At 40.1% G+C, this 27,824-nt stretch overlaps 1 protein-coding gene across 1 annotated transcript in view; it reads right to left on the minus strand.

Annotated features, from left to right (window-relative positions):
• Positions 1–961: 961 nt before the first annotated feature.
• Positions 962–27,824, minus strand: part of UCH3 (ubiquitin C-terminal hydrolase 3) — a 92,322-nt gene continuing 65,459 nt past the window's right edge. The window contains exon 9 of the mRNA XM_087693471.1: positions 962–1,739. Within this exon, the coding sequence (XP_087549597.1) occupies positions 1,653–1,739 (87 nt within the window). The 3' untranslated portion in view covers positions 962–1,652. The remainder of the gene's footprint in view (positions 1,740–27,824) is intronic.

Raw genomic sequence — 27,824 nt, forward strand, 5'->3', positions numbered from 1 at the left:
AGTGATTACCTCATACAATAAGTTTTATGAGCATCCATTGTCGGCATGTTGCATATTAGACCCAAACCCAAAGAAACCCTTTGAGAATAATTTTTTTCTCTCGGACCTTCTTAAAGTCGGTCCTAGATTGGTGAAGTAAAAAGCGCCTCTATCAATTGTACACTATTGCATGGGCAAATTCATAAACCTTTCACTCAACACCAATGTTACTTCTTTACGAGCGAAAAAAAGACCAATCTTAGTAACTGTGACAGCATGACCCTACCACCAATGTTACTTCTTTATGAGAGTGAAAAAAAGACCAATCTTAGTAACTAATGCAACATGATCCACAGCTTTCTCCTTCATATTACAGACCAAATCTTTCAACACTTCACACTACATAAGCAAGACACAAAGGAGAATTTCTCACAAATACCATCCGTAAGGAATAGACAACTCACTGACCCACAATTATACTTCCTTCTGGTGAGAAAATATAGGCTAGTCTTAGTAGCTGTGCCAATACGCCCACATCTTTTTATTTCTGCTAGAGGCTAAACCTTCACCACAATATGTAGCAACACCCATCAGCATTGAGAAACTTGCTCGGTTCATCTTCAATATCGAAGTCTTGCCCAAAGGCATCATCCAAGGAACACTAACAAAGATCAACATAAAGCAAATAAAAGAAACCATGATACTCGTGCTAGTATAACGTAGAAGAAAGTGAAAGAATTCACCTCAAGAGAGGGCTTCAAACAGTGACATTGATTCAACAAAACCTCACACAAAGACATGAGTCCATGCTGAACTTCACACTAGTTCGGCGTGCGTTGAAACTGCGAGACATCTCAAGGGAGGCCTGGACACTTTAACGAGAATGCCAAAGCATGGAAAATCAAGGAGCATGGCATACATTAATGCTAGAAGGATGTTGCTTTTTGTAGGCCAGGCCACCAAAAGAGACTAAAAGCAGTACTTGATCCAAATAATTCAATTAGCCAACCCAACAATTTGTAGCTATGCATGAATGTGTCACAAGACTGCCAGCCTATTTGCTAGCTCCTACCCAGTCATGCTTTCGAGACTACTCTTCCAACTCCTGCCCAATCATAACAATTTCCACACACTTGACATCTCCCTTGCTCAATGATGGACGGATTTTTGTGTACCTGTTACTCTTTTCTCCATATCACTAGGAGGAGGATTGAGTTTTCTTCTTTTGAACTCAATAAAACTTTTTCTTGCCGCCCATATTGAACTATGGTAACAGGAAACACGTTTATCGCGGTACTCGCATCTTGAAAACAACTTTGGGAATTTATACATCCAGACAGATAAGAGAGTGATCTAGCAATAACAATTTTCTCTTTGAACCATCTTTTCCTGTGAAAAACTACCGAAGCTTCAAGAAACTAAGCTCCCTGTAATTTGCTGACAGTCCAGATGCAGAGTTGAGCACATGGAATGAGTGTTTCTGCAGCTCCAAATTAACTGGCCAGACCAGTCAGGCAAGATCTTCAAGCATGGCATTGTACATATCTGGGAGAAAACACAAACAAACAGGAACAACTGATCCAAATAAAAATCCACCTGCAGAATTGAGCCCTCTTAAGATAGTCTGTTTTCATCTGGAATGGCCAACCCTCCTCTCACGAACAGCTTCACAATCATGATACGTTTGAAAGAGCAATGACATTGAAATTAACAGATTGTGGATTTCTTTCAATGAACTGTTTAATGATGCTCGCTGCATCCTGCATGCCCAGAACCAGAGTTGTTAGCTGATGTAGGCATGAGAACTCGAAAAAAGGAAACTACAAGAACATAGTCTATCATTTTTCAGTCTACATGGTAAAGAAGACATATGATAAAAGAGAGAGAAATACGTTAAAATGGACAACTAGAATGTTTTGTATGTGTTGGGAATAAAGGGCCCTCGTGCCTTTTATATGTGCTCGGGTGTGAACACACCCTTAGCACACTTGTACTTATATATATATATATATATATATATATATATATATATATATATATATATATATATAAAAGAGGTACACTAGTCATTGTACACACAAGTCGTCCTCACTCTCCTCACTACTCTACACTCTCTCTCTGTCTCTCTGCTGCTAGCAAGCACTGCGTGTCTCAATCCTCGCTCCCACCAAACACAACAAACTAGTATTAGAGCCTAAGGCTTTGCACACTTCCGAGACCACCAAAAGGAGACATGTAGTGGGCAGCTCACAGGCGACAGTCAAGTCGCAGGTGACACTGCAACGGGTGCAGTTGACCTGCTGCGTGGTGACGAACAGTTCAACAATCGACCTGCTGCCTAATGACGAACAGTTCAGGCAGCAGGCAATAGCAACAGGCTCCAGGTGCAAGACAGAGCAGTCACGTGCTAACGCAGACGACTGGCAAACAGACCCAACGCAGGTGAACGAAGCGGGGAGACGGGCGCAATGCGATAGGGGCCACACAGCACAAAGCACAGCTGATGACAGACACCCGCGCGGCCAAACAAGCGCTGTCAGTTCGGACGGGTCAACGGACCTGTCATCCAAAACATTATTCTCTTCAAAATCTTTTTCTTTGAAACTCCTCCCTCTAACCGGGATTCGCGTGCATGATCATAGAGTGCAACTCTGTGCAATCTTGGCCCGGAAATTTGGGGTTTTTCCCAAATTTGGGCATTGTGATGCAGAGCAAGACCATTTGTCTCAAAAATTGAAGGAATTTGTGACATTTTGCCTCCGACATTTGGGGTTTTTCATGTACATGCAAGAATTGGGCTGAAATTTACCCAATTTCTCTACATTGATGCACATTGGACCCCGTGCAATTTGGGGCTTTTTCTATTTGGGCAAAATTTGTGAGTCATTTGGTCATTTTATGTACATGCGGGTTTAATTCCATGCAATTTGGACATCTAGCACTCAGAAAAATTTGGGGATTTTGCTAAGACACCCTTATTTTGGCAAAATTGGCCTATTTTATGCATATCAAAGACAATGCAAATGTACAGTTGATGCTTTGAGCATAAAAATTTTGGGGATTTTGACCGTGCATGTCAACTTTTTTGCCCATGGGTGCATATACAACAAAAATTGCAGCTAAAATTTGGGACTTCTCATGCAATGTGATGTATTTCTCCTCCCTGAAACAGCTGTAATCAGTTGAGGAGTGTTGTAGCACAAGGTTTAGTGCTTTTGAAAATTTATCTGCAGATCCGAAATTTCTGCTTCTACGTGGTTATTTATTGCTGGTTGGTACTTGTTTGTACCTTGGTCACTTGTGTGACAGTTTGGGCTTGCATTTGCTGAATTTTTTGGTCACATTTGGGCTAAAAATCATGGCTGGCAGCAATAACAACAGTAATCTCATGCACATTAAGAAGCTTGAAGGAGCACATAACTTTGCAGTCTAGCAAAAACAATGCTACAATATCCTGTTGCAGAAGAAGCAAGCAAAGCCAATTAAGACCAAAGGGCAAAGCCTGCAGATATGGAACAGGAAGATAGGGATGAGTTAAACGAGCTTGCACGCTCAACCATCGAGCTATCGATTTCTAATGCCTTGCTGTTTAACATTGAAGGTTTGGATTCTACCTATGCTATTTAAACTCGGCTAGAAGAACTGTATGCACAGAAGAGTACCGCAAGTAAAGTGTATGGCTGAAAAAGCTTATGGATTTGCGTATGATAGAGGGAACAGCAATGTCTACTCACTTAAGTGCGTTTAACTCCATTTTCAGCCAGCTGTTGCCTTGAAGTTTTTGATTGATGAAGAATTTAAGGCTACGTTCTTGCTTTGCACTCTGCCAAGAGTTGAGATACATTCAGGACTGCTATGAGCAATTCTAATGCGATCCTTCTGTATGCTAATGTAGAGAGTGCTCTACTCATGGAATAAATAAATCGGCAGAACAATGCATCCAATAAGTCTTCCAATGCTTTGCATACTAGAGGCAGATCACAACAGAAACGCAAATCTGATAGCAAGGGACGCAATAAATCACGTGGCAAGGATATTGAATGCCATCATTGTGGCAAGAAGGGTCACTTTAAACGTGACTATTACAAATGGAAGAAAGAAAAAAGAAAGGGCAAGAAGACAGATGATAGCAAGGAAGAGAAGAAAGAGAGTTAGCCTAAGAAGAGCACTGTCAAAATTGAAGAGGTGAATGTAGTCACTCATGACAATGACAGTGGGAATGACATACTCTTGGCATCTTCACACTTTAGTACACATGCTCTACTTTTCCTTTCATGTCACCCCTCATCGTGAGTGGTTTTCTAACTATACAAGGGGTCGACATGGTATTGTTCATCTTGGGAACAACTATGCATGTGACATTGCAAGTACTAGCAATGTGCAGTTGCAGTTTCAGCATGGTTATGTCTTTACACTTGAACATGTACAGCATGTACCTCAGCTCAAGAAAAGCTTGATTAGCACAAGGCAGCTAGATGACGATGGATTTCATACCACCTTGGTTATGGGAAATGAAAGATCTATAAGGGATCTAGAGTGATTACCAGAGGTCGTAAAAGTGATACCTTGTATCCTCTCCATGTATCTAGTGTGAGTGATCATGTTGTTGCCATGACCGAGCAACCAAGTGTTTCTTTGTGGCATGGCGGGTTGGCACACATGAGTCAAACAGGAATGAAAGTGCTTTCTCGTTTGGGTTACTTGCCTTGTCTTCCTTATGCTCATTTTGAGCATTGTGATCATTGTGTTTATGGTAAACATGCACAGACGTCTCATAAGAAGTCTCTTTCACTGAAATCTTCTCCTCTAGAGTTAGTACATTCCGATGTATATCAAATGCCAGGGTTATCTTTAGGGGGAAAGAAATATTTTGTCACCTTTGTTGATGATGCTACACAGAAGGTATGGGTTTACCCTATTTGTAGTAACAAGGATGAAGTACTTGAGAAGTTTAAAAAATTCTTGCCATTGGTTAAGAATCAGACTGATAAGACACTTAAGTGTCTTCGCTCTAGCAATGGTGGGGAATATGTATCCAAGGCCTTTCAGGTATTTCATGGCAGCAAAGAGATAAAGAGAGAGGTCACTGCCCCTCATAATCCACCCCAAAATGGAGTTGCAGAGCGTATGAATCGGACCATACAGGATAAGGTCCATACGATGCTGTCTCATGCTGCATTACCCCATGGTTTTTGGGCAGAGGCTGTTATGACAGCCGTACACTTGATTAATCGGTCACCAAAAAGGTCTCTTGTGGAGAGGGAGGGGGAGTTCCCCAAGAAGCGTGTTCGAGCAAGCCACCTTCGTATACGCACTTGAAAGTGTTCGGCTGTGAAGCATTTGTGCACATTCGTAAAGAAAAACGCAACAAACTTGAGCCAAAGTCCTATAAATGCATTTTCCTAGGATATGGTAACGAGGGTGAAATGGGTTATAAATTATGGGATCCCAAGAAAAGGAAAGTAGTACGCAGCAATGATGTTATCTTCCAGGAAGATTGCATGCATAAACAGCTCGAAAAGATTGAGGAGCTCTGTAGGGTTGTATTCCGGGAAGAAATACCTTTTGGACAGCAAAATGTGCCCGCTATACAGCAGCAAATACCTGCTGTAAATGAACATGCAAATGTAGAAAATAATGCTAGAAATGATCAGCCAGCTATTGCCCATAATAATGAGTCACTGGACGTGTAGGAACAGCCAGGACAACAAGCTGTTAATGCTGATTTGCAAGTTGAAGTGCCAGGACAGCAAGCTGAAAATGCTCAACAACCAGCAAACAATTATCATTGGGTTAGAAGATCGTCTACGACTACTAGACAACCTGATAGATTTGTTCCTGGTGCAAACAATGTGGCTGATTATGTCATGTTGACAAACTGTGGTGAACCATCTTGCTTCAAGGAAGCAATGGAAAGACAAGACAACAAGAAATGGTATAAAGCCATGTTGTCAAAGATGGAATCTCTTGAGAAAAATGGGACTTGGGACTTGGTGCAATTGCCTAAAGGAAATAAAACCCTTCCATGTAAATGGGTTTACAAGATGAAGGTCACTTTTAGCTCCTCTCCAAAGTACAAAGCAAGATTGGTTGCGAAGGGATACAAGCAGAAACATGGAGTTGACTTCGATGAGATCTCTCATATAGTCAAGATGACTACATTGAGGACCATTTTCGGCTTGGTTGCAGCTGAATATATGGAGCTCATACAGATGGATGTAAAGACTGCATTCTTACATGGTGATCTACATGAAGACATATGTATGCAGCACCCTGAAGGGTTTGTGGAAAAAGGAAAAGAGAAGATTATATGTAAACTCAGAAGGAGTTTGTATGGGTTGAAACAAGCACCAAGAGAATGGTATCATAAGTTTGATACATTTATGCAGTCTCAAGGTTTTCATAGAAGTCAAGTGGATCACTACTTGTACACCAAGAAGGCAATAGATGGCAACCTGATTATCTTGGTTCTGTATGTTGATGACATGTTGATTGCTGGCAGGGATAATCATGCCTTGGACTCACTAAAGCAAAGTCTTCATGGCAGCTTTGACATGAAGGATCTTGGTGATGCAAATCACATCCTTGGCATGTGAATACTCAAAGATAGGTCAAAAGGATTACTCTATCTATCTCAGCAAGAGTATATCTCCAAGGTTTTGCAGCGTTTCAATATGGAGGGGAAGAAAACGATTGGGGTTCCATTGCCTCCATATGTGAAACTCGGTGTAGAGGACAACCCTACATCTGATGATGAGAAGATTGAAATGGCCAAGATACCATATGCTTTAGTTGTTGGCAGTTTGATGTATGCTATGGTTGCTACATATCCTGGCATTGCCTTTGTAGTGGGAGTAGTTAGCAGATACAAGGCAAACCCTGGTAAAAAGCATTGGGAAGCAGTGAAAGGTATAATGAGATACCTCAAAAGCACAAAGGATTTTTCCATCTGCTTTGGAAAGCAGAAGGCATCTGTCGTTGGTTTTACAAATGCACACTATGTTGGTCATACGGATTGCAGGAAGTCCACTTCTAGGTATGTGTTTACCTTCTCAGAAGGAGCAATCTCTTGGATCTCCAGGCTATAAAAGTGTATTGCATTATCTACTACAAAGGCAAAGTATGTGTCACAAGACTGTGACAACTATTACCTTTTTGTTGATTTCTTTATTACATATTTTATTTGGTTTTTCTTTTTGGAAGGATCCCTCTTGAAATCTAAACGCCTGAATTGCATGGCCAGTTTGTGAAACGGACAGGAATGTCTAGTGAGTCAAGACTGGACAGTTAAGGTCCAGTATAAGTCTGAAAGAGACTGATGGCACTGTAGATTGACAAGTCTGGAAGAGACTTGTGAAAGTGTATATGGACAAGTGTGTTGAAAAACTAGCCTGGAAGAGACTAGTTCAAAGTGAAGATGGACAAATCTGCAAGAGATTAGTCCATATGGGGTCATCAATGGAAATTCACTTTCAATTGAGCTACATTACAGATTTGGATGTAGCCATAGTTTGCAAAGATGGTCAGAAGACTAGTGGGGATGCAATGGAGGCAACTCCTAAAATTTAGGGAGTTACTATTTTTGGACCCCAGAATCTGTTCGCGTCATTATCTTCGTTTTTGTACGAGGATTAATCCTCTGGTCTGTGCCGAGGTCAAATTTTGAACCGAGGATGGAGAATTTTAGACCGAAAGGTTTAAACAGGAAAATTGTTACATGTATGCCATGTGTCTTAATTTGGGCATAAATTCCCAAAAGAGAGAGAGAGGGCAGCACAAAAACGAGTTTCAATGCATGGGGGGCTCATTTTTTGTGAAAGGGAGATGGATTGCTGTAGATGGAGAGCTCTTGACATCTGGTCTACCTTGTCTATGCTGCACAGAGGGCTGAGCTTGCTTCCTACTCTCTCTCTCTCCCCCTGACAGTATGGTTATGCTGCAGAATCAAGGGCCTTTCTTCTGATTCAGGTACAACTGTGTGGGAATATGCTGTTTTTGCATGAGGCAAGAGCCTCCTTTCTCCAGGAACAGGAGCAGTTGTATGCTGTCCCAGCAGGGACAGGTGAGGGTGGTAACCTCACCAAGTAAGTGTCTGAAACAGCACTGAATCAGTACTGTTTTTGGACTGTTCAGAGGTTAATTCAGAGCCCAATTGATGTCAGAGTCAAGGGGCACTTGGCCCAGATGATGCAAGACAGTGCAGGGAGTAGTATAAACTGAAAACAGGTTTCAGAACAGGTCTGAACCAATAATTACAGTGGGCTGAACAGTACAGGGAACAGTATGAGTTGTAAACAGGTGTCAGAACAGGTCTGAACCAGTAAATACAGCAGGCTGAAATGGTCAATTCTGCACTCCAACCAGAAGTTTCAGACTTGGGCAGAGTTTCCCCTCCTGGTCTGCTTGTTTTGGGTCAGTAATTGAGCATTCTAGCTTCCTGTATGTCTTTTTGATTCTGTGTCTTTAAGTTCAGGTAATGTGGGCGACTGTTAATTGGGTGAAAGCATTTATATATTTTGGTTGTACACTACCGCCCTTTCCAGTGAACAGGCCGGTTTCAGTATGTGGCTGCCACTGAGGCATGCAAAGAGGCTCTATGGCTTTCACGTCTGGTGGGAGAGCTTGGCATTACAAAGTTACCTGTTCTCCATTGTAATAGTCAGAGTGCTATCATGCTAGCACGGAATCCGGTCTTTCATGCAAAGATGAAACACACACAGGTGAAGTACCACTTCATTAGAGATGTACTTGACAGCAAGAGCATTGAGCTTGTCAAAGTGCATACAAATGATAATCTTGCAGACCTTCTCACAAAGGGTCTTCCAGCCAACAGATGATGGGCGTTGGATAGATATATGTATTTCAGCTTTGTACATACCTAAACGATTCTTTTCTCCTCTTAAGGCACATTGCCTTTAGGTGGAAGGTTGTTGGGAATAAAGGGCCCTCGTACCTTTTATATATGCTCGGGTGTGAAAACACCCTTAGCACACTTATACTTTCATATATATATATATATATATATATATATAAACCTAAAGAGGTACACTAGTCATTGTACCCACAAATCGTGCTTACTCTATTCACTACTCTACACTCTCTCTGTCTCTCTGTTGCTAGCAAGCACTGCGTGTCTCGATCCTCACTCCCACGGCAGTATGAGCTTCTTGGAAAGAGAAAAAGAGCACCTACAACAAAAAGAACTTGTATCCTCTTCAAATTTGGTTATTAATCAGTTATTAAATTTATTTTTCTTTATAATTAGAATATATCCAAAACAGTGCATTAGATGTGGACATTGATAAGCAATCACAAGCTATGATGGACCCACACAATCAGTCAGTGCACACTTCCACTATATAAATTGATTGAATGCCTATGACCGAAACATAGATGCCCTCGTACTTGGTACGGACAAGTCCGTATCGTACAATTTGTATGGTACCATATGGTACAAATTTGTATGTAGAAATAGGCGTAATTTTGCCATTGCATCTGGGTGTGTTCCCACGTTTGGACATCATCTCCTACTCTGTGTTTTTAGCCCGTAGTTGCCTACGTGGCACCTTTGGAGTCTTCCTATGCCTTGGATGCCACATTCCACACCCCAACCCCCTTGGATTCCATGCTCCAGCCAGCCCACTTTTGACTATTTGACTTGAGCCTTGGATGCTCTTCTTCCACCTTGGATCCTCTCTTCTTCCACGCTCTTCTCTAGCCTATAAAAGCTGCTCCTCCCCTCCATCCTTCCATATCAAATCAACAAGCATTCTCAAGCATCTCTCTCTCTTCAAGCAAGCTATCTATCTATCAAGCCTATCCCACCCTTGAAGGGAAGAGGGCACAATGGGAGTGCGAGTTAGAAGTGGAACAATAGTGTTGAGAGTGAGAGAGAGAGAGAATGCCAAGATGTGTACTAGATTGTGACGGTACACAAAGGATAAAGAATGTATTTATATGTTAGGATACAAATAAGCGTGTATTCACCGTATAACTTTACACGGAGACAAAGGGACTTTACACCGCACTTTACACCCAACAATCTCCCACTTAAAGGCCCGAAGTGGTACCTTTAAGCTAACCAACTCTCGCTAATCAAAGGCAATGCTCAAGTTGAGCCTTTGCAAGACTCTCAGTGAGAACATCTGCAAGGTTATCTTGTGTTTCGATCTTAGTGTGACAAGACCATTATCCAAGACCTGTGGAATAAAATGGTACCATACATCTATGTGTTTGGTACATGCATAGAACATGGCATTCTTAGCTAGACATACTGCACTCTCACTATCACAACCAAGCACTAGAGTATGTCAAGAAAGACCAAAATCCTTGACCAAACATCCAAGCCAAATGGCTTCCTTAGAAGCTTCTATGGCTGAAATATATTCAACCTCTGTAGTACGCAATGCCACAATTTTCTACAAACTTGCACACCAGAGATGGCCCCACCAACCAAAGTAAAGACATACCCACTAGTAGATTTCTTAGTGTCAAGATTTCCTTCCATGTTTGAATCACAGAATCCCTACAACTCTAGCCTACTCTTTCCATAGCATATACACTTCTCTTGTGTATCTTTTAAGTATTTGAAGATACATTTCATTGCTTCCCAATGTGGCTTGCTAGGGTTAGACATGAATCTACAAACAACTTCCACTACATGACCAATGTCAAGGCGAGTTGCAACCATAGCATACAGCAAAGATCCACAAGTTAGTGCATAAGCTATGCCCTTCATAGCACTAGCAGTTGCATCATCCTTGGGACAATCAGCTTTGCTAACCTTTGTATGTGGCGGTAAAAGCACACCAAGAAGCTTACCATCAACCATATTAAACTTGTCAAGTACTTTGCTAATATACTTGTCTTGTGGAAGAAACAACGAGTGATGTCCTCTATCTCTTTTAATACACATGCCCAAAATGTGCTTAGATGCCTCCAAATCTATCATAGAGAAGGCTGAACTTAAATCTTTTTAAGAGCATTCAAAGTACTCTTATGCTTTCCTGCAATTAGCATGTCATCCACGTATAAGACCAGCACAATAACACTTCCATCATCAGCCCGTTTAAATCCATGGTTGAGCATGAAGGTATCAAACTTTTTATACCATTGTCTAAGGGCTTGTTTCATCCCATATAAGTTGTGTTTCATCTTACAAACCAAATGTTGTTTTCTTGGAATGGCAAAACCTTCCGGCTATTTCATGTACAGCTCTTCATCCAGGTCACCATGAAGAAAAGCAGTCTTCACATCCATCTGATCCAACTCTAAATCCAAGGATGCAATGACAACAAATAAAACATCGAATGTAGTCATCTTCACCACTAGTGAAAAGACCTCCTAGAAGTCTATGCCTTCCTTTTGCGTATAGCCCTTAGCAACCAACCGTGCCTTGTACTTGGGCTTCCCATCAATACATTTCATTTTGTAAACCCATTTGTTAGGGATAGCTTTTCTATCCTTGGGCAAAGGTATAAGCTCCTAAGTGTTATTTGCATACAGAAACTTCATCTCTTCCTGCGTAGCACGCTCCCACTTTCTCTTGTTTTCACATGAATGTGCCTCTCTAAATGTCAAAGGCTCACCCTCATCAATCAACAAAATGCAATCCAAATATGGTTGAAACTTACATGGCTGCCTTTGACACGTGTAGACCTTCTTACCCAATGATTTGTATTGTCAGGTAATGGACCTACATCCTTGGGTACGTGCACATCATCATCAGGTTGTTGATATTCAACATTTTTGTGCTGTTGTAACTTGTTTTCAGCATGTTCTTACTGTCCTATTCCATTCTATGCATTTATTTGTTGTCCATTATCTTCTAGCTATAGCACAATGGGTTCCTACTCATTTTCAACATCAAAAGAAACAAAATCTTCAGCTAAGGGCTGTTGCATGGCTAGCTGTTCATGCTGAAATTTAACCTTCGTTTTGTCAAGCTCACCTTGTGAAGCATGTTTCAGCAACTTTGACTCATTGAATACTATGTCTTGACTAGGTACTATCTTCCTACCCTGAGGAAGCCGAACTCTATAATCCATCTCTCCCTCATCTCCGTATCCCATGAAGATGCCCTTCATGGATTTCATGTCTAGTTTGGTCCTTTGATCTACATATACATGCACAAAGGCATCACAACCAAAGACACGCAAATGGTCATATAAAGCAAGTTTGCCAAACCAAACCTCTTTAAGAATGCCATTTTTCAATGCACGATTTGGAGAGCGATTGCATACATAAACTACAATTTTAAGAGTCTCTCCCCAGAACTACTCCAAGAGATTAATTGTGGTAAAACCAACCTTCCTCCTTGGATAGGGTGGTAAATAACCTGATAAAGCACTATTTATAGGAATTAACAAATTCACAAAACTAACATGCACACTTTACTATGTAATCTTGGACATTGGACACCCTATAGGCCCCAAAATTGGCATCTCTTTCAGTATTTATTTAACTTAATTGACGAAAAAGTTAATGTACAATGGGATTCTCTCAATCCCTTTTGATACTCCAACTCCCCTTGCTGTCCAAAATGACTGGTAAATCTTCAATATGATTTGCCCCTTGATTCGAGCAATCAATAGGCCTTCACCCACTTTGATGGAGATGGAAAATGCCCCAATTTCATTGAGTTACTAGTTCTTCCACTTGAATTTGACTGAACACAGCTTCGACTCTGTTGAATCCAAGTCTTTGTGCTTCCAATTTCTGGCACGCTTCTTGAGGCTACTACTAAACCTTAATGTCTACTGCAAATTAGAATTTACATAAGACAAATCTGAAATTTCTCAACCTCTAGGGATCTCAATGTTGTAATCTTCGGAGGAAGGCTATAGAAAGACTGGGAGATATGAGAGAATGCTAAGGAAAAGAAAATTCGAACTTTCTTCATGAAGAACTGAAGAAAATCTATCATTTACTGCTATTGCTTGGTCTCAACAGCTTGTAGATGCAAAGAACTGAAGAAAATCAATCATTAAGTGCTTTTGTACTACCCTGTCTCAACAGTCTGTAGATGCCGTCACCTGTTGTTGATTGGTCTTTTGCCCCTAGTTGCCTTGCCCTCCAATGGCTGCAAATCAGACCAGCAACATCTCCTCCATCTCTCTTGCAGGCTGAATACACTAAAATATCTCTCTCCAACCTCTAAAGACGTTTTTCAATCTTGCATGGGCATTATTGACAAGTGTCAACCTTCCAAAATGGTCTTTCTAGCATTATCCATAATTAAATATTAATTTTCAATCTTTAAATGCTGAATATTAATCTAATAATTATTTCAGTGCCGTGAAAAATAATCTAACTGGCGAATAATTAAATTGGCTAGGCAACTTACGTTCCCGGGAGTCTTTGTGTCATCTTTGACCATCAGAGAGATATTGACATTAGATACCATTAAACACCACTTCTCTAGTGTCACCACCAACTAACACTTATGGCCAAATGAATGATCTAGATGACCAACAACTAACACCAGATACCACCAAGTACCTGTGCGGCATAACTTATAACAACTTTTACCTTTGACATTCTGTGATTTTCTCGGGTCCCAAGCTCGTAAATTTACTCTAACCCGAGTTACACCTCACATGTGTAACATTTACTTAACCATGTGATTAAAAATTAATCCATATGTTAAGTGAGGTTTCAAAAATACAAGTCATCATGATAACCCTCCCCCTTAAAATCCTTGCAATCGTCCTCAATTGCACTGTCAGATGAATCAAAAGAAAAATAGTGGATTGGAATTTCCACAATGCATCATAATTAACACAACATTGCACATTGTTGCTCAACGATTCCATATGCCCAACACATGCTGAAAATCACTAGTCAATCATAACATAACATAAGACTCACAAAGAATCTTAAAAATATTGTCAGATTATCATGTGACATGTCTATTTCTCATGAGCTCAACTCATTTGGCAAAACCAAACCATAGCATAGCATAACCAAGCATAAACCATGGCTAAAACATCAATGGCATCATAACATATGCTGTTGTCCATGGAACCAAATGTAAACCTTTTTTAAAATTGAGCATAATCTAATCATAAACTAATCACTTGCTGATCTGAGAACTGATCACAAACTTCTGTAAACGTGACCTCAAGCTAATCACAAACTCATTGAAAAACTGACCAGCAATCAATGCAAAAATTGATGTAAAACTGATCCCAAAAGTGGCCATAAACGATTCTCCAACTGATCAAAAATTGAGCGAAAACTTATCAAAATTTTTGTCTCAAAATTGAGGCAAAATTCATGCCAAATTGATCATAAGCTTATGCAAAAGTATAGTTCCAATGCTCGGGTGAAACTCATACTCATCTGCATACATCTCACAATGACTGGTACACTAAGTAGTAACCTCATGGCAAACATACTGTCAACGCAAAACCTTGGATGCATGTGGAATACATCTGAGATTCACTACGTACAAGAGTTGTCCATAACTGAAGAAGTGGAAGAGCTACCTCCCCCTCGAGCATCACGCAATACTCCAAACCCTTGCTCTGCTGAACCTGACGGAGCTCGAACTAAAATTGGCTTTGACTAAAAGGCATCTAGGTAAAGCTGCAACAACTGAGGATGGTCTGCCAAGTCATCCTCTTCCATTCATTTGGCATCCATTCGTAAATAATTCTGAAATTTCACCAAGTATCTCTCGGAAACTTTACCTTTAGCCTTTCTTTCTTTATGTGCCAAAATCTACTCACATACCAAAATCTCATCCAGCTCCTCAACCTCATGCTGAATTTCAACAAACATATCCTTTGGCACATCACCATGAAAAGACCTCAACAAATTGACATAAAAGGCATTGTGTATCCACCAATGTGGAGGTAATTTCAGCTGATATGCCACATCCCTAATCTTCTCCAATACCTAGAAGGGCCCATAGTATCTCATACTCAACTTCGAATATAATCTTTATCTTCCTTTCATCTTTTTCAGCCTTACCTTTTCAAAACGCAACAATACATAATCACCCTCTGCAAACTGCAAAGCATGTCTATGGCGATCAACTGCCCTCTTTTGCTTTTCCTGTGAGCTCTAAAGTGTATATTTAATCTTTGCATAGGCTACATTCAACTTTTATGCATAACGATCAGCCTCAAAGATCTTATTCTTAGTTTGCAGAATAGGTGGTACCTTCTTGCCATGCTCAACCACCTCAAATGGAGCTTTGCCTGTAAAACTATACATTGTGTTGTTGTAAGCAAACTCAACCAAGGGCAAATACTGCTCCCACTGTGTCTTGTGGGAATAAATGCGACTGCCCCTTGCAATCTTCGAGACTCCACGAAGTTCCCACACTTAAATAGGCTACATCAAATTGCTGAATGAAAGTAAAAGGCTTTTAGCCTATCTTGTGCACCACTAAAGGACTCAAACTTTACTCCTTTTCCACCCTCATCATAGTCTTTTGCTGCCCCTTTGGCGGTCAAGTTGTCATACACTAGCTTCTGCAAAAAGGAAGCATTTGCTGAATTTACATCAAAACCAACGCCAAATAGAGCATTTGCATGACCAACATTCATTCCTTGAGCCCCATAAGCATTCTTGTGACATTTTGAGGGACTTCCTTGAATGGAGCAACTTGCTCCCTTGTCTTGGAAAGACGTTGGAGAAGTTGGGTTGCACCACTTGTGTGGCGCTTTCGGCAATACTTGCACGTCCAATGCTGGTAGTTGGACTTCTTTGCCTCTCTCTCCATATGGATGGTGTACAAATTGAAGGTCTTATGCTTCTCACGAGTCATAATGCTGATGGAAGCCCGAGGCTTCAAGCTTGGAAGTTGAAAGTTCGGGAAACAAGTGGGGAAAGAGTGAGAAAGAGGCTTGAGAGAGAGAGGGATAGTGAGAGGCTTAAGCCTTGAGAGGGAGAGCGAGTGAGAGACTTGAAAGTTAAAGAGAGGAGATGGTTGGGTGTAAATTCCGGTGTAAAGTCTCTTTGTCTCTGTGTAAAGTTATACGGATGTGAACACACCCTTATTTATATCCTAACATATAAATACATTCTTTATCCTTTGTGTACCGGTACATTCATCTTGGCATTCGCTCTCTCTCTCTCAACATTGCTATTCCACTTGTGACTCGCATTCCCATTGCGCGCTCTTTCCCTAAAACTAGTATCAGATCTGTGGCTAAGGTGTGAATGCTTCCTAAAGTCTGTGCATGTCAGCTTTAGCTTGTCTGTGCGAAGAAATGTCAATTCAAAACAAGGTGAGTGTAGACGACAACTTCTAGGTAGTTGATAGAATAAGGGACACGCAACGATAGGTTAGGTGACTATTTCCAAGGGTAGTGAAAGGTCATGCGAGTCAGTGCAAGTCACTTTGGCGAGTCACAAGTAGTGCAGGCCACGCGGAGGTAGAATTGGCACAAGTGAATTAGGCGATAGGTCAACGTTTGCTCATGCCACGATTTTCATAACAGATTCGTCATTTTTTTAAAATAAATATTTTAGCAGGCAAGCCTCCAACTCACTAACAAGGGTTCATAGGTATAAGCACAGTTCAGAGATTTGTGCAGATTTGTGCCTAAAATTTGGGGCTTTTCCTAGATTTGATGCAGTTCGTGCATAACAGTAACATTTGATCTTGAAATTGCAAACACAGTGCACATTGGCTTTGAAATTTTTGGGGCTTTTTATGTATCATTGAAATTTTGTTTAGTTGAGCTCAATTTGTTGACAATGGTGCACATTTGAACTTGAGAAATTGAGTCTTTTGCAAAATTGTGTGAAATTTTGCTAAATTTTCTCGTTTTATGCTCTCGGGAATACATATTTATACAATTGGGGCAAATTGGTCAATGAAATTTTAGAGCTTTTGCAGAAATTTGTGAATTTTGCTAAAATTGATATGTGAAATGCATTTTGGGGACATTGTTGAAGCAATATTGGTGATGTAAGCAGTGTAATTTGAGTCTTTTATCTCCCACTTGTGAGATTTTGGAGAAAATGCAGACAATTTTTGGATATTTTTGTGTACCAGAAGTTGATTTGGACACATATGTATGCAGTATACATGTCAGGCAGCTCCTATTGAGTTTATGTATTGTTGAATATTCATGGTGCAGCAGTCTTAGAAGAGTTTTGAAGATCTGGGATTGTTGCAAATGTAATTTTTGGTGACATTGCTGAAGTGGGAGTCACTTGGCAGTGATGTATGCATCTAATGTATGCTGAAATCTCAGTTATATTGCTTAAAATCATTCCCTCTACTACTGTACTTGTATTTGGGCATTGTCTGCAATACAATGACACTAAATCTTGCTCTTATTTCTTGAAATTTTGGGCTGAAATTAGCTGAATATTCAGTCTATTGTTTGCTGTCATAAATTACAATATTGCTACTTGGTACTTTGCTTACAAATAGCCACTAATGCTTCTAGCAGCAATGACACTAAATCCCTCCTTGAAATCAAGAGGTTTGATGGCACTGGCTTTGATGTATGGAAGGATAGGATGCAAGGCATTTTGTTTCTCAAAGACTGTGATGATGTTGTCTTGGAAACTAAGCCTGTAGCTATGGTAGATGAGGATTGGACTAGACTTAACAGTAAGGCCATTGCATACATTAAAATGGTTGTATCTGATGATGTACTTGCAACCATTAAGCATCTTGGTACAACTTATGTTGTATGGAAAAAGTTAATGGATACTTATGAAAATACAACTCTAGAAAACCAAGTGCATCTCATGCGTAAGCTTGAGAACACGAGTCTAAGCTAGTATCTGAGCATTTGAGTGCTTTCACACGGATTTTGAGTCAGTTGCAAGACTCTAGTTTGCAACCCTTCAATGATAAACTGAAAGCTATTTTCTTGGTGATGACTTTACCTAATAGCTGGGAGGCTTTGGTTGTTTCACTTAGCAACAACGCTACTTTAACCTTTGATGGTGTTAGGGGCCCTATCCTCAATGAGGAGATTAGAAGAAAGTCCAATGGAGAAAGCAGTGGTTCAGTCTATTATCTTAGAGATAGGTTAGAGAAGAGGGGTAATGCTACAAATAAAGGCAAAAGTAGAAGTAAAAGAAATGGCAAACAACAAGATGTTACTTGCTATCAGTAAGAACATAAAGGGCATAAAAAGCTCGAGTGCTAGTATCACAAGAAAGAGCAAGAAAGAAAGAAACAACAAGGAAAGACAAAGAAGTATGGCAAGAAAGATGATGTCAACTCTCCCTCAAAAGAAGTTGCAAAGGCAAATGTTGCATCTAGTGTGGTCATAGAAGAGCTCTTTGACACTGGAGAGATACTTGTTGCAGTCTCATGCGATGTAGACATTATGGCAACAACAAGTGATATGCACATCACCAAAAATGAAGTAATTGATGCCTTACTTTCAGCTCATGATGGACTGCCCCAATCATGGATAGTGAGCAGCGCTGCCTCTTTTCATGTTACTCCCTCCTTGGAGTCATTTTCTGAATACACTGCAAGTTGCCTAAGCAAGGTTTACTTAAGCAATAACTATGCATGTGAGATAGAGGATGTAGGTGCCATTTATTTGGTTCTTGAAAACAACCAAGAGCTGATTGTACAGGATGCCAGATATGTATCTAATATAAAGAAAAGTCTATTGTCAATTGGGCAGCTTGATGCAAGAGGGTATTTTACAACCTTTGGTGGTGGATCTTGGAAGATCCACAAGGGCTCTATGTTGATTGTTAAAGGCAGTAAAAAGGGAACTTTGTATTATCTGCACTGTAAAGCATTACTTGGCAAGTTCTTGGCTGTGGCTGAAGTTCTGTAAACGCCCCGAACAACGTAGTATGCTTAACAATTATGATATTCCCTTGTTTTCGAGATTTAATATAAAAGAGAATGAACACTTAAAGCTGAAAATGAAAATTACTCACAAAATTACAGCCATGAAAATGTAAAAGTAATGGAGACAAGATTGAGGGTTGAAGATGGGCAAAACCCCCCTCCCCCCCCGGAAGGAATGTATTTCTGCTCAACCCAAGTCCCTTGGGGAAGAGCTCAGTTACAATCAACCTGAGAGTGAGGAGAAGTAATTCTCACTCTCACAAGATCATGCAAAGATGTACAAACACACATGCATTATCTATTATGCAATAATAAGAACTGATTTCCTTACAGTATGAGAGAAGAAAGAGGGAAAATCAGCCTTTCTTCATCGTTGATCAACAGTACATGGATAGGGCTTGCTTCTTGTTGCTAAAATGGAAGAAAGAGCTCGAGAAGGAGGTGCTGTAATGAATTTACAGGCTTGATGTCCTGTAAAACAGCAGTGATAGAAGAGGGAATATGGAGGAATTTGATAATGGAAAAGTGGGGGATGATGATGGGGATGGATGGGGCCAGTTTCTGGCTATCTGTGGGTGCTGTACATGAGTTTACAGCAAAGAAAAATGATGCTGAATGAAGAAAAACGAGCTCTTATTTATAGGAGAGGGAAGAACTAGTACAAAAGGGGAAAGTGGAGTAGCACAAGACAAGTGTCCAGCCACATGTCATAAGATGTGACAAGTGGTGGGACACTTGGAAACTTATGTAACAAGTGTCTTGACACTTATCTCTTCTCTATGGCCTTCCTTTTTGGGCTGAATACTGTCAAGAATAGAAACAACCAAATTTAGTAAGCACAGTCAAAGTACAGAATTTACTATTTTTAGAATGGCATTCCTATTTTTTAGGACTAGCATTTTTAGGCTAATTCGAGGCTCCTAAAATTTAGGGACCTCCTAAAATTTAGGGACCCCCCCGATATGGGTGTCATATGAAAGCTTTTTCCATGTACATCGCAAAAACGGTATCAAAATCTTCATGTGACTTTCTTATGCAAAGAAATGTGCATTTCAAGCTTTCAGCCCACACATGCACATTGTACAAGTATTTCATGATCATGCCATCTTGTTAATTGTAACTGTCTGTTCTGGCGGATCTAGCCCACACTTCAAGGCATCAATCCTTTCTGTGTGCGAGTCTAACCCTGATATGCGTGAGTTCTGGTCACAGGCGCCCAATCAGGCCATATAGGTGGAAATGTGAACTATCTTTTCTCTAACCCACCGCGTGGGTCCACCATAACCTGTGACCACTCATCAGTGGCCAGCTCCAATGCACTTTTCTTTATATCTAATTAGTGCAAAGGAAACAAATTTAATAAATCATTATATAGACAAATTAATGAAAAAGGATACAAATTCTGTTTCTATAGAGTTGTGACAGCCCTTTGGCTTTTATTCAACTATCCTCAACTAAAAATCTTCTTGATATGGCTGAAGAATGTCTGGGTAATCCTTCATGAATTTTTCATCTACCCACTGTGCATCTGTTGTGGGTGGATTCTTGAATTTTAGTAAGAATTTTCGTGTCACAAGGCCACTTCTCGTGGTTCGATCCTTGTGAAACAAAATCTGTTCAGGTTCCAAGAGTTGCTCTGTTTCTTCAACTTCTGGGGGATCTTCAGTAATGGGTTCCTTTGGTTCTGGTCCTATGTAAGGTTTTAGCAAACTTACATGAAAAGCATTGTGTATTTTCCAATGAGCAGGAAGCTCAAGTCAATAAGAAACTTCATTTATTTTCTCAATCACTTTGAAGGGTCCAAAGTATCTACTGGAGAGCTTTGGAAAAGATGAATTTTGACCGGAACCTTGTTTGAGCATGCTTTTATCAAACTTTAGCAAGACATATTGACCTTTTTCAAAAGCCAAATGTCTTCTTCGTTTATCTGCTTGCTTCTTTTGTCGCTCTTGGGCAACTTTGATAGTGGCTCGAACTTGATCCATTGCTGTTTTTAAATCTGAAGCAAACTCATCAGCAACAAAAATCTTATCTTTAGTGCGAATAATTGGAGGAGGAATCACTTTACCCTGTACTATTTCATTTGGAGCTTTCCCTGTGGATGAGTGCACTGTATTGTTGTAAGCAAACTCCAATAATGGAAGATATTTCTCCCATTGTGACTTATGTTCACTAACATAAGCTTTCAACATATCCAAAAGAGTGAGATTCATCACCTCTGTTTGGCCGTCAATTTGAGGATGGAAAGCTGAGAAGAACTTTAAAGTGGTTCCCAAATTCTCAAATAAAGCATGCCAAAAGTTACTTGTGAATTTGGAGTCTCTATCTGAAATGATCTCAGAAGGCATACCATGTAATCTGAAGATATATTGAATGAAAAGTCTTGCAGCTTGTGCGGATTTCAATGTTTTATGACATGGAATAAAATGTGATTGCTTGCTGAATCGATCAATTATGACCCAAATCATATCATGACCTTGAGGTGTTCTTGGAATACTTGAGATAAAATCCATTGTGATAGATTCCCATGGATCTTTGGGCACTGGAAGAGGTTGCAACAATCCTAGAGTCTTCTGCCTATCATACTTAGATTTTTGACATACTAGATCAATGAAGTTATGTGTATCTCTTCGTAATGTTGGCCAATAAAAGTAGCGCTCAATTGCACTTAGAGTGGCTGCCCTCCCTCTATGCCCTGCATAAGGGGGTTCATGGCTTTCTTTAAGCACCTTTTGTCGAACAAGAAGAGTGACACAAAGGCGATTGTTCATGAGAAGGTAACCGTCTTCGATGGAATAATCTGGATGAGAACCTCCTTGCTGTAAATTTAACCAAATTGCTGCAAAATTAGTATCTTCATCATAAGTATTCTTCATCATTTGAAAATCTTCATAATGAGCCACTGTAATAGTTGCAATGCGAGGCACTCTAGAAAGTGCATCAGCAACTACATTTTGTTTCCCTAGAGTGTATATAATTTGAAAATGAAACATAGACAAGAAATTTTCCCATCTTGCATGTTTCTCCTGCAAATGCTTTTGAGTCTTGAAATACTTCAAGCTCTGATGATCAGTTTTAATAAGGAATTCATTGCCTAAAAGATAATGTTTCCATATCTTCAAAGCATGAACCACTGCTAAGAGCTCCTTTTCATATATGTCATACCTTTTCTCCACATCATTTACACGGCGGCTTTCAAAGGCTACGGCATGGCCTTCTTGATTTAGCACTGTACCAATACAATCACCGCAAGCATCTGCTTCCACCACAAATGGTTTTACCAAATCTGGAATGATAAGAACAGGTATAGAAGTAAGAGCTGTTTTCAACCTTGTGAAGGCTGGCTTCTCTTTTTCCTTCCATTGGAAAGAGGTCTTCTTCTTTGTAAGGTCATGAAGTGGAGAAGCCATATGTGCAAAATGCTTGATGAAGCGGCGGTAATAAGAGCATAAGCCAAGAAACGATCGCACCTCATGTACATCATGAAGATGAGGCCATTCTTGGATTATCCTGATCTTTTCAAGATCCATCTCAATCCCTTCAAAAGAGATGACATGTCCAAGGTAATTTATTTTATGCATGAAAAATTCACTCTTTTTACCATTTACCAAGAGTTGATTTTGTTGAAGTAATTGTAAAACAATCTCCAAGTGCTGATGATGCTCCTCTTCATTCTTGCTAAAGACAAGAATATCATCAAAGAAAGTACCGACATATTGCCGATGCTCTCTAAAGATGCTCTATCATTCGATTAAAGGTGGCTGGTGCATTGGTTAATCCGAATGAAACCACCAAGAATTCATAAAGACCGTATGAAGTGTGGAAAGCAGTTTTGTGTACATCTTGTGGTATTACCCTAATTTGATGATAACCACTCTTTAGATCAATGCGGCTGAAAATCTTTGAGCCTCCTAGATGATCCAAAATGTTGTCAATTCTGGGAATAGGAAACCGATTCTTCACAGTGATTTTGTTGAGGGCTCAATAATCAATGCACATCCTGAATGTGGCATCTTTCTTTTGAACAAGAAAAACCGGTGAACAAAATGGTGAGCTACTTGACCTAATTAGCCCACGGTTGAGTAGGTCTTCGACTTGCTTTCTGATTTCTTCTTGTTGAGGACGGCTCACACGGTATGGTGCTATATTAGGAGGAGAACTGCCCGGAATAATATCAATATGATGGTCTTCTGGCCTTTCTGGGGGAAGCTGATAAGGAAGATCTTCCGAAAAACAATCTTTATACTTTTCCAAGAGCTGAAGTCGCTCTTGGTTTTCAGTATTCATATTATCTTTTACATCAGTCACATAAAGCAAACAACATTGAACACAATCCTTAATTGCTCTAGAGACTTGCATATGGCTTACCATAGGTATGGTGTCTCCAGAAACTACAGCTTGGATCTCGTACTTCTTGCCTTTGTTGGTGAGTTCTACCTTCTTTTTCTGAGAGAAGATGGTTGAATCTACTCTATGATTCCAGGGCATGCCAAGAATCACATCGCAACCATCAAGGTCTCCGATACAGAAGGTATCTTCGTCACTATAGCCTTGAATTTGAAACTTGAGCTTGCCAATGTAGGGTGTCACAGTCTTCACTGTGTCACCTTCATCGGCATTTAAAGCTTGGCAAACTTCTGCCGGAGTGTCCATCTTTTCATTCTTTAATCCAAGCTCTTTAGCTAATTCCAAGGAAATGGCATTTTCATTCGCCCCAAGATCTATTAAGAATAGTGTTTGCTTACCTTGCAACTGTCCCCAAGCTTTTAATAATTTGCACATCTCTGGAGTGTGAATTGTGTTTGCAACTACATCACTGATAGCATTGATTTTCACTGGCGACTTAGGCTTGTTGTCAAAAACCTTGCTTTGTCCTTTGTTTGGACATTGGCTCGCTATGTGGCCTGTTTGTCCACATTTAAAGCACTTCCCTTCTTTCATGAAGCGCTGCTTTTCTTCTTCGGAAAGTTGCTTTGCTTGTGGGTATAGATTGGAGTGAAATTGAGGAGCATTAGGAGGTGCATAGGGCTTCATCTTCTTTTGATTTGATGGCTGCTTTTGCCGCTGTTTTTGTCCTTCATTTAGGGCTGAATACTCCTCATCATCAGCTACTCTCTTCTTATCATTCTTTTGGAATGATTTGTTGCCATTGTGCTCCATTTTCCGTGTCTCAGCATGGTCAATGAGTTCCCTGAGACTAGAACAATGATAATGATTAAGAGCATTACGAAGTTTAAAATGCAAACCTCTTTGAAACTTCCTAAGCTTTTCCGAACTGCTGATCTTCTTGAAATGTTGGACCTTCAAAAGTAGCTCCCAAAATCTCTTGGTATAGTCACCAAGTGACTCATTTTTCCTTTGCCAAAACCGATCCCATTCCATTTTTACATCTCTTTTGAAATGAGCAGGAAGAAATTGGCTTTGTATCATGCGAATAAAGAACCACCATGATTTTGGGGCAGCATGATCATATTCCAACCCCGTCCACCAAGTATAGGCTAAGTCGGTCAAATGTAAACACGCGCCCAATCGGGCCATATAGGTGGAAGTGTAAACTATCTTTTCTCTAACCCACCGCGTGGATCCACCATAACCTGTGACCACTCATCAGTGGCCAGCTCCAATGCACTTTTCTTTATATCTAATTAGTGGAAAGGAAACAAATTTAATAAATGATTATATAGACAAATTAATGAAAAATGATACAAATTCTATTTCATAAAGTTGTAACAAGTTCACTCACAGATGGAACTTTGGCATAAAAGACTTGGCCATATGAGCTGAAAGGGCCTTCAAATTCTCTCCTCTTTAGAGAGATTTGATGTAAAAGGCTCTAGTCTCGAATTTTGTAATGAATGCATGTATGGAAAACATCTAAAGTCTCATTATCAATCAACAGCAGGTGACAACATCTACTGGTAATTGAGACAAGGCAGCAGCAGTAAGTGATTTCAGTTCTTTGCATCTACAAGCTGTTGAGACAGGGCAGCAACAGTAAATGGCAAATTTTCTTCAGTTCTTCGCAAATAAAGTCTGAATTCTTTCTCTCCTCAGCATTCTCTCTCATCTCCCAACCTTTCTACAACCTTGCTCCAAAGATTATAGCATTGAGATCACCAGAGGCTGAGAAATTTCAGATTTTTCTTCTGTAAACCCTAATCTGCAAAGCAGACATTAGGGTTTAGTAGCAACCTTGGGAAGCGTGCCAAAAATTAGAAGCACCAAGACTTGGATTCAAGAGAGTTGAAGCTGTGTTCAATCAAATTCAAGTCAAGGGACCAGCAAATCAATAAATGGGGCATTTTCCATCTCGACCAAAGCAGGTAAAGGTCAATTGATTGCCCGAATCAAGGGGCAAATCAAATTGAAAACTTGCTAGTCATTTTGGACAGCAAGGGGAGTTGGAATACTGAAAGGGATTGGGAGAATCCCATTGTACATCAGCTTCTTCTTCAATTAAGTTAAATAAATACCGAAAGGGACGCCAGTTTTGGGAACAATAAGGTGTCCAATGTCCAAGTTTATACGATAAAAGTGTGCATTTCAGTTTTGTGAATTTGTTAATTGCTGTAAATAGTGCTTAATTAGGTTATTTACCACCCTATCCGAGGAGGAAGGCTAGTTTCATGGTTCCGTCGCCGGGATTACCACTCAATCCCTTGATTTGGTGGGCCCGAGGAACCTAATTGCAAGCCAAAGCTTTGTGCTAGTGCTGATTTTTACTGTCAGCTGAGAAATTACAGCAATATGTCTTCATATAGGGAGATGGACTCAAGAAATGATGATGCCTCTCAATATGAACATTCACATGGGAATGAAGGAAACGCAATGCTTGACCTTGGACAAAGCTTGGGACCATGGACAACAAGCTCAAAATGTTGTTGTTGGGCAAGATGCACGGCCTTCAGGGCATAAGGAGGTTGATGACCAGCAAAGTGAAGAGGAATTTGATGACCAGTTCAAGAATAAGATGAGGACAACAACAAATCTCTTTGCTGAATTGGCAAAGGATCCTCAATTTACCTTATTTTTGAATGCTCCAAAGAAAAACAACAAAGGCAAGAAGAAGAAGTCGTTTTTTACACCTTCGGGACAGCAAGATGCACCAAAGATAATACCAAACCCTTCATTTGAAGCTCCCAAAGATGGTAATGAAATAAAAAGTTGGTACCTACGGAACAAGATATACAAATGCAAGGCTATCACAGAAGTGCCAATCTAATGGATTTTGGACAGCCGGGCATGGGAATATATGGCACAAATCCCTATGGTATGCAGCAACCAATGCATAGTGTGCAAGGCCCAATGTATTCGGGTATGATTGGAAATATGCAAAACCCTAGGTGTATCTTCAACCGATGCAAGTGAGACCTCCACCATTGGTGGTGCCAGCTCCACATCCGCATCTAGCTTCGGAAAAAGACAGAGTTAAGACTCATGCGGCACCCGAAGAGAGAATCCTCTCTCTCTCTCTCTTAAGCTCCCGGTCATTGAAATTGCACACATGGTGATTCTGTGCAATCTTGCATTCAATGTCCTAAAGCAAGACCAATGAAAAAAGATTGTAAAAGCCATTGTCAATATAGGTCCATGTGAAGGATGAACCAGTGTCACATATAATGACATGAGGACAAAAAAGATTGATGAGGAGGAGAGAATTGAGAGCCCTTGATCTTATTTGGGCCGCATGGACAAAATATGGTTGCTCCATTCTCATTGAGAGATCGAGTAATCATAAGAAACAAAGCATCATCTACATACTCATCTCATGTCCACTCAACACTTCCTTTTTGCGAGCTTTCCTTTTTGCGAGCTATAGGCACTAGCAAGAGAGGGAGGAAAACAACGCACGCATTCATCTATCACCACATTTGGCAAGCTATCATTGAGGTATATTTTGTCTTTTAAATTTATTTCTTTCATTGGTTTTTTGACAATGGTGCTTCTAAGCACATTACATCCCACAAGGATTTGTTTACTTTTGTTCTTGTAGCTTTTGTTGGAAAATCAATGTGTCAACAATGCATCTTATCTTGTTAGAGGCATTGGAGTTTGAAAGCCATTGATGGCTCTACTCTCCATTTTCACAATGCTTTATATGTGCCAAGGATAAAGAAGAATTTGTTGTCCATTTCTTCTTTAGCAGAATGTGGAATGCAAGTCACTTTTAATGATGACAAAGGTCAGGGATAAGGAATTCTTGACTTTGGTACTCATCGGCACATTATATCATGAACTTTATGAGTTAGATACTCACTTTGTGAATTTGGCATCTACTCTTCACAGAACCTTAGGTGATGAATGACTAACTAAGGAGGGAGCCGAGAATATATAGAACAAAGTGGCATGATAAATGGCAGCAAGTTGGCCAGCATATAATACCTAAATAATCACTAGTGTGACCATTGTAAAATGCCTAAAATACCTAGTAATGCTAGGCATAGCCCAAACACACACATGAGCTAACTAGATTACTAACAAATATATCTCGACTAAGTGCTCATTGCATGTGATTTTAGGTATGACTCCAACCATAGAGCCGCTTCATCCTAAAGACTCTTCCAAACATGGGAAATCTTAAATCCCTTCGTATGTCACACTGAGGCAAGGGCATTGTTCACCTCTTTATCTAAGTATGGTCAAGCTTCTTGTCTTGCTTGTCATTGTTCTTCAAAATAGTTGATTTCTTATCTTTACTATTTTACATCCAGAGTTATAGCATACTTGTGTGCACGTTGGAAAGAAAGCCATTGATACTAAATGGGCTTATAAGCTGAAACGAAAAGCGGATGGATCCATTGATAAGTACAAAGCTAAGCTTGTAGCAAAAGCCTATGTGCAAAAGAAAGTCATTGATTACGAGGCGACATTTGCTCCTACATCCCATATGACCACTATCAAGTGTATGGTTGCAATGGCTGCCCATTATGATTGGATTATGCAAGAGCTTCATATTAAAACTGCATTTTTACATGGGAAACTTCAAAAAGACGTGTATGTATAGCAGCCCATTGGTTTTGCAGTTAAAGAATCCGAACACTTGGTATGC

Source organism: Lygodium microphyllum, chromosome 14 (assembly GCF_053477565.2).
Source record: "Lygodium microphyllum isolate KBCC chromosome 14, Lygodium_microphyllum_v1.1.10, whole genome shotgun sequence".
NCBI classification, from domain to species: Eukaryota; Viridiplantae; Streptophyta; class Polypodiopsida; order Schizaeales; family Lygodiaceae; genus Lygodium; species Lygodium microphyllum.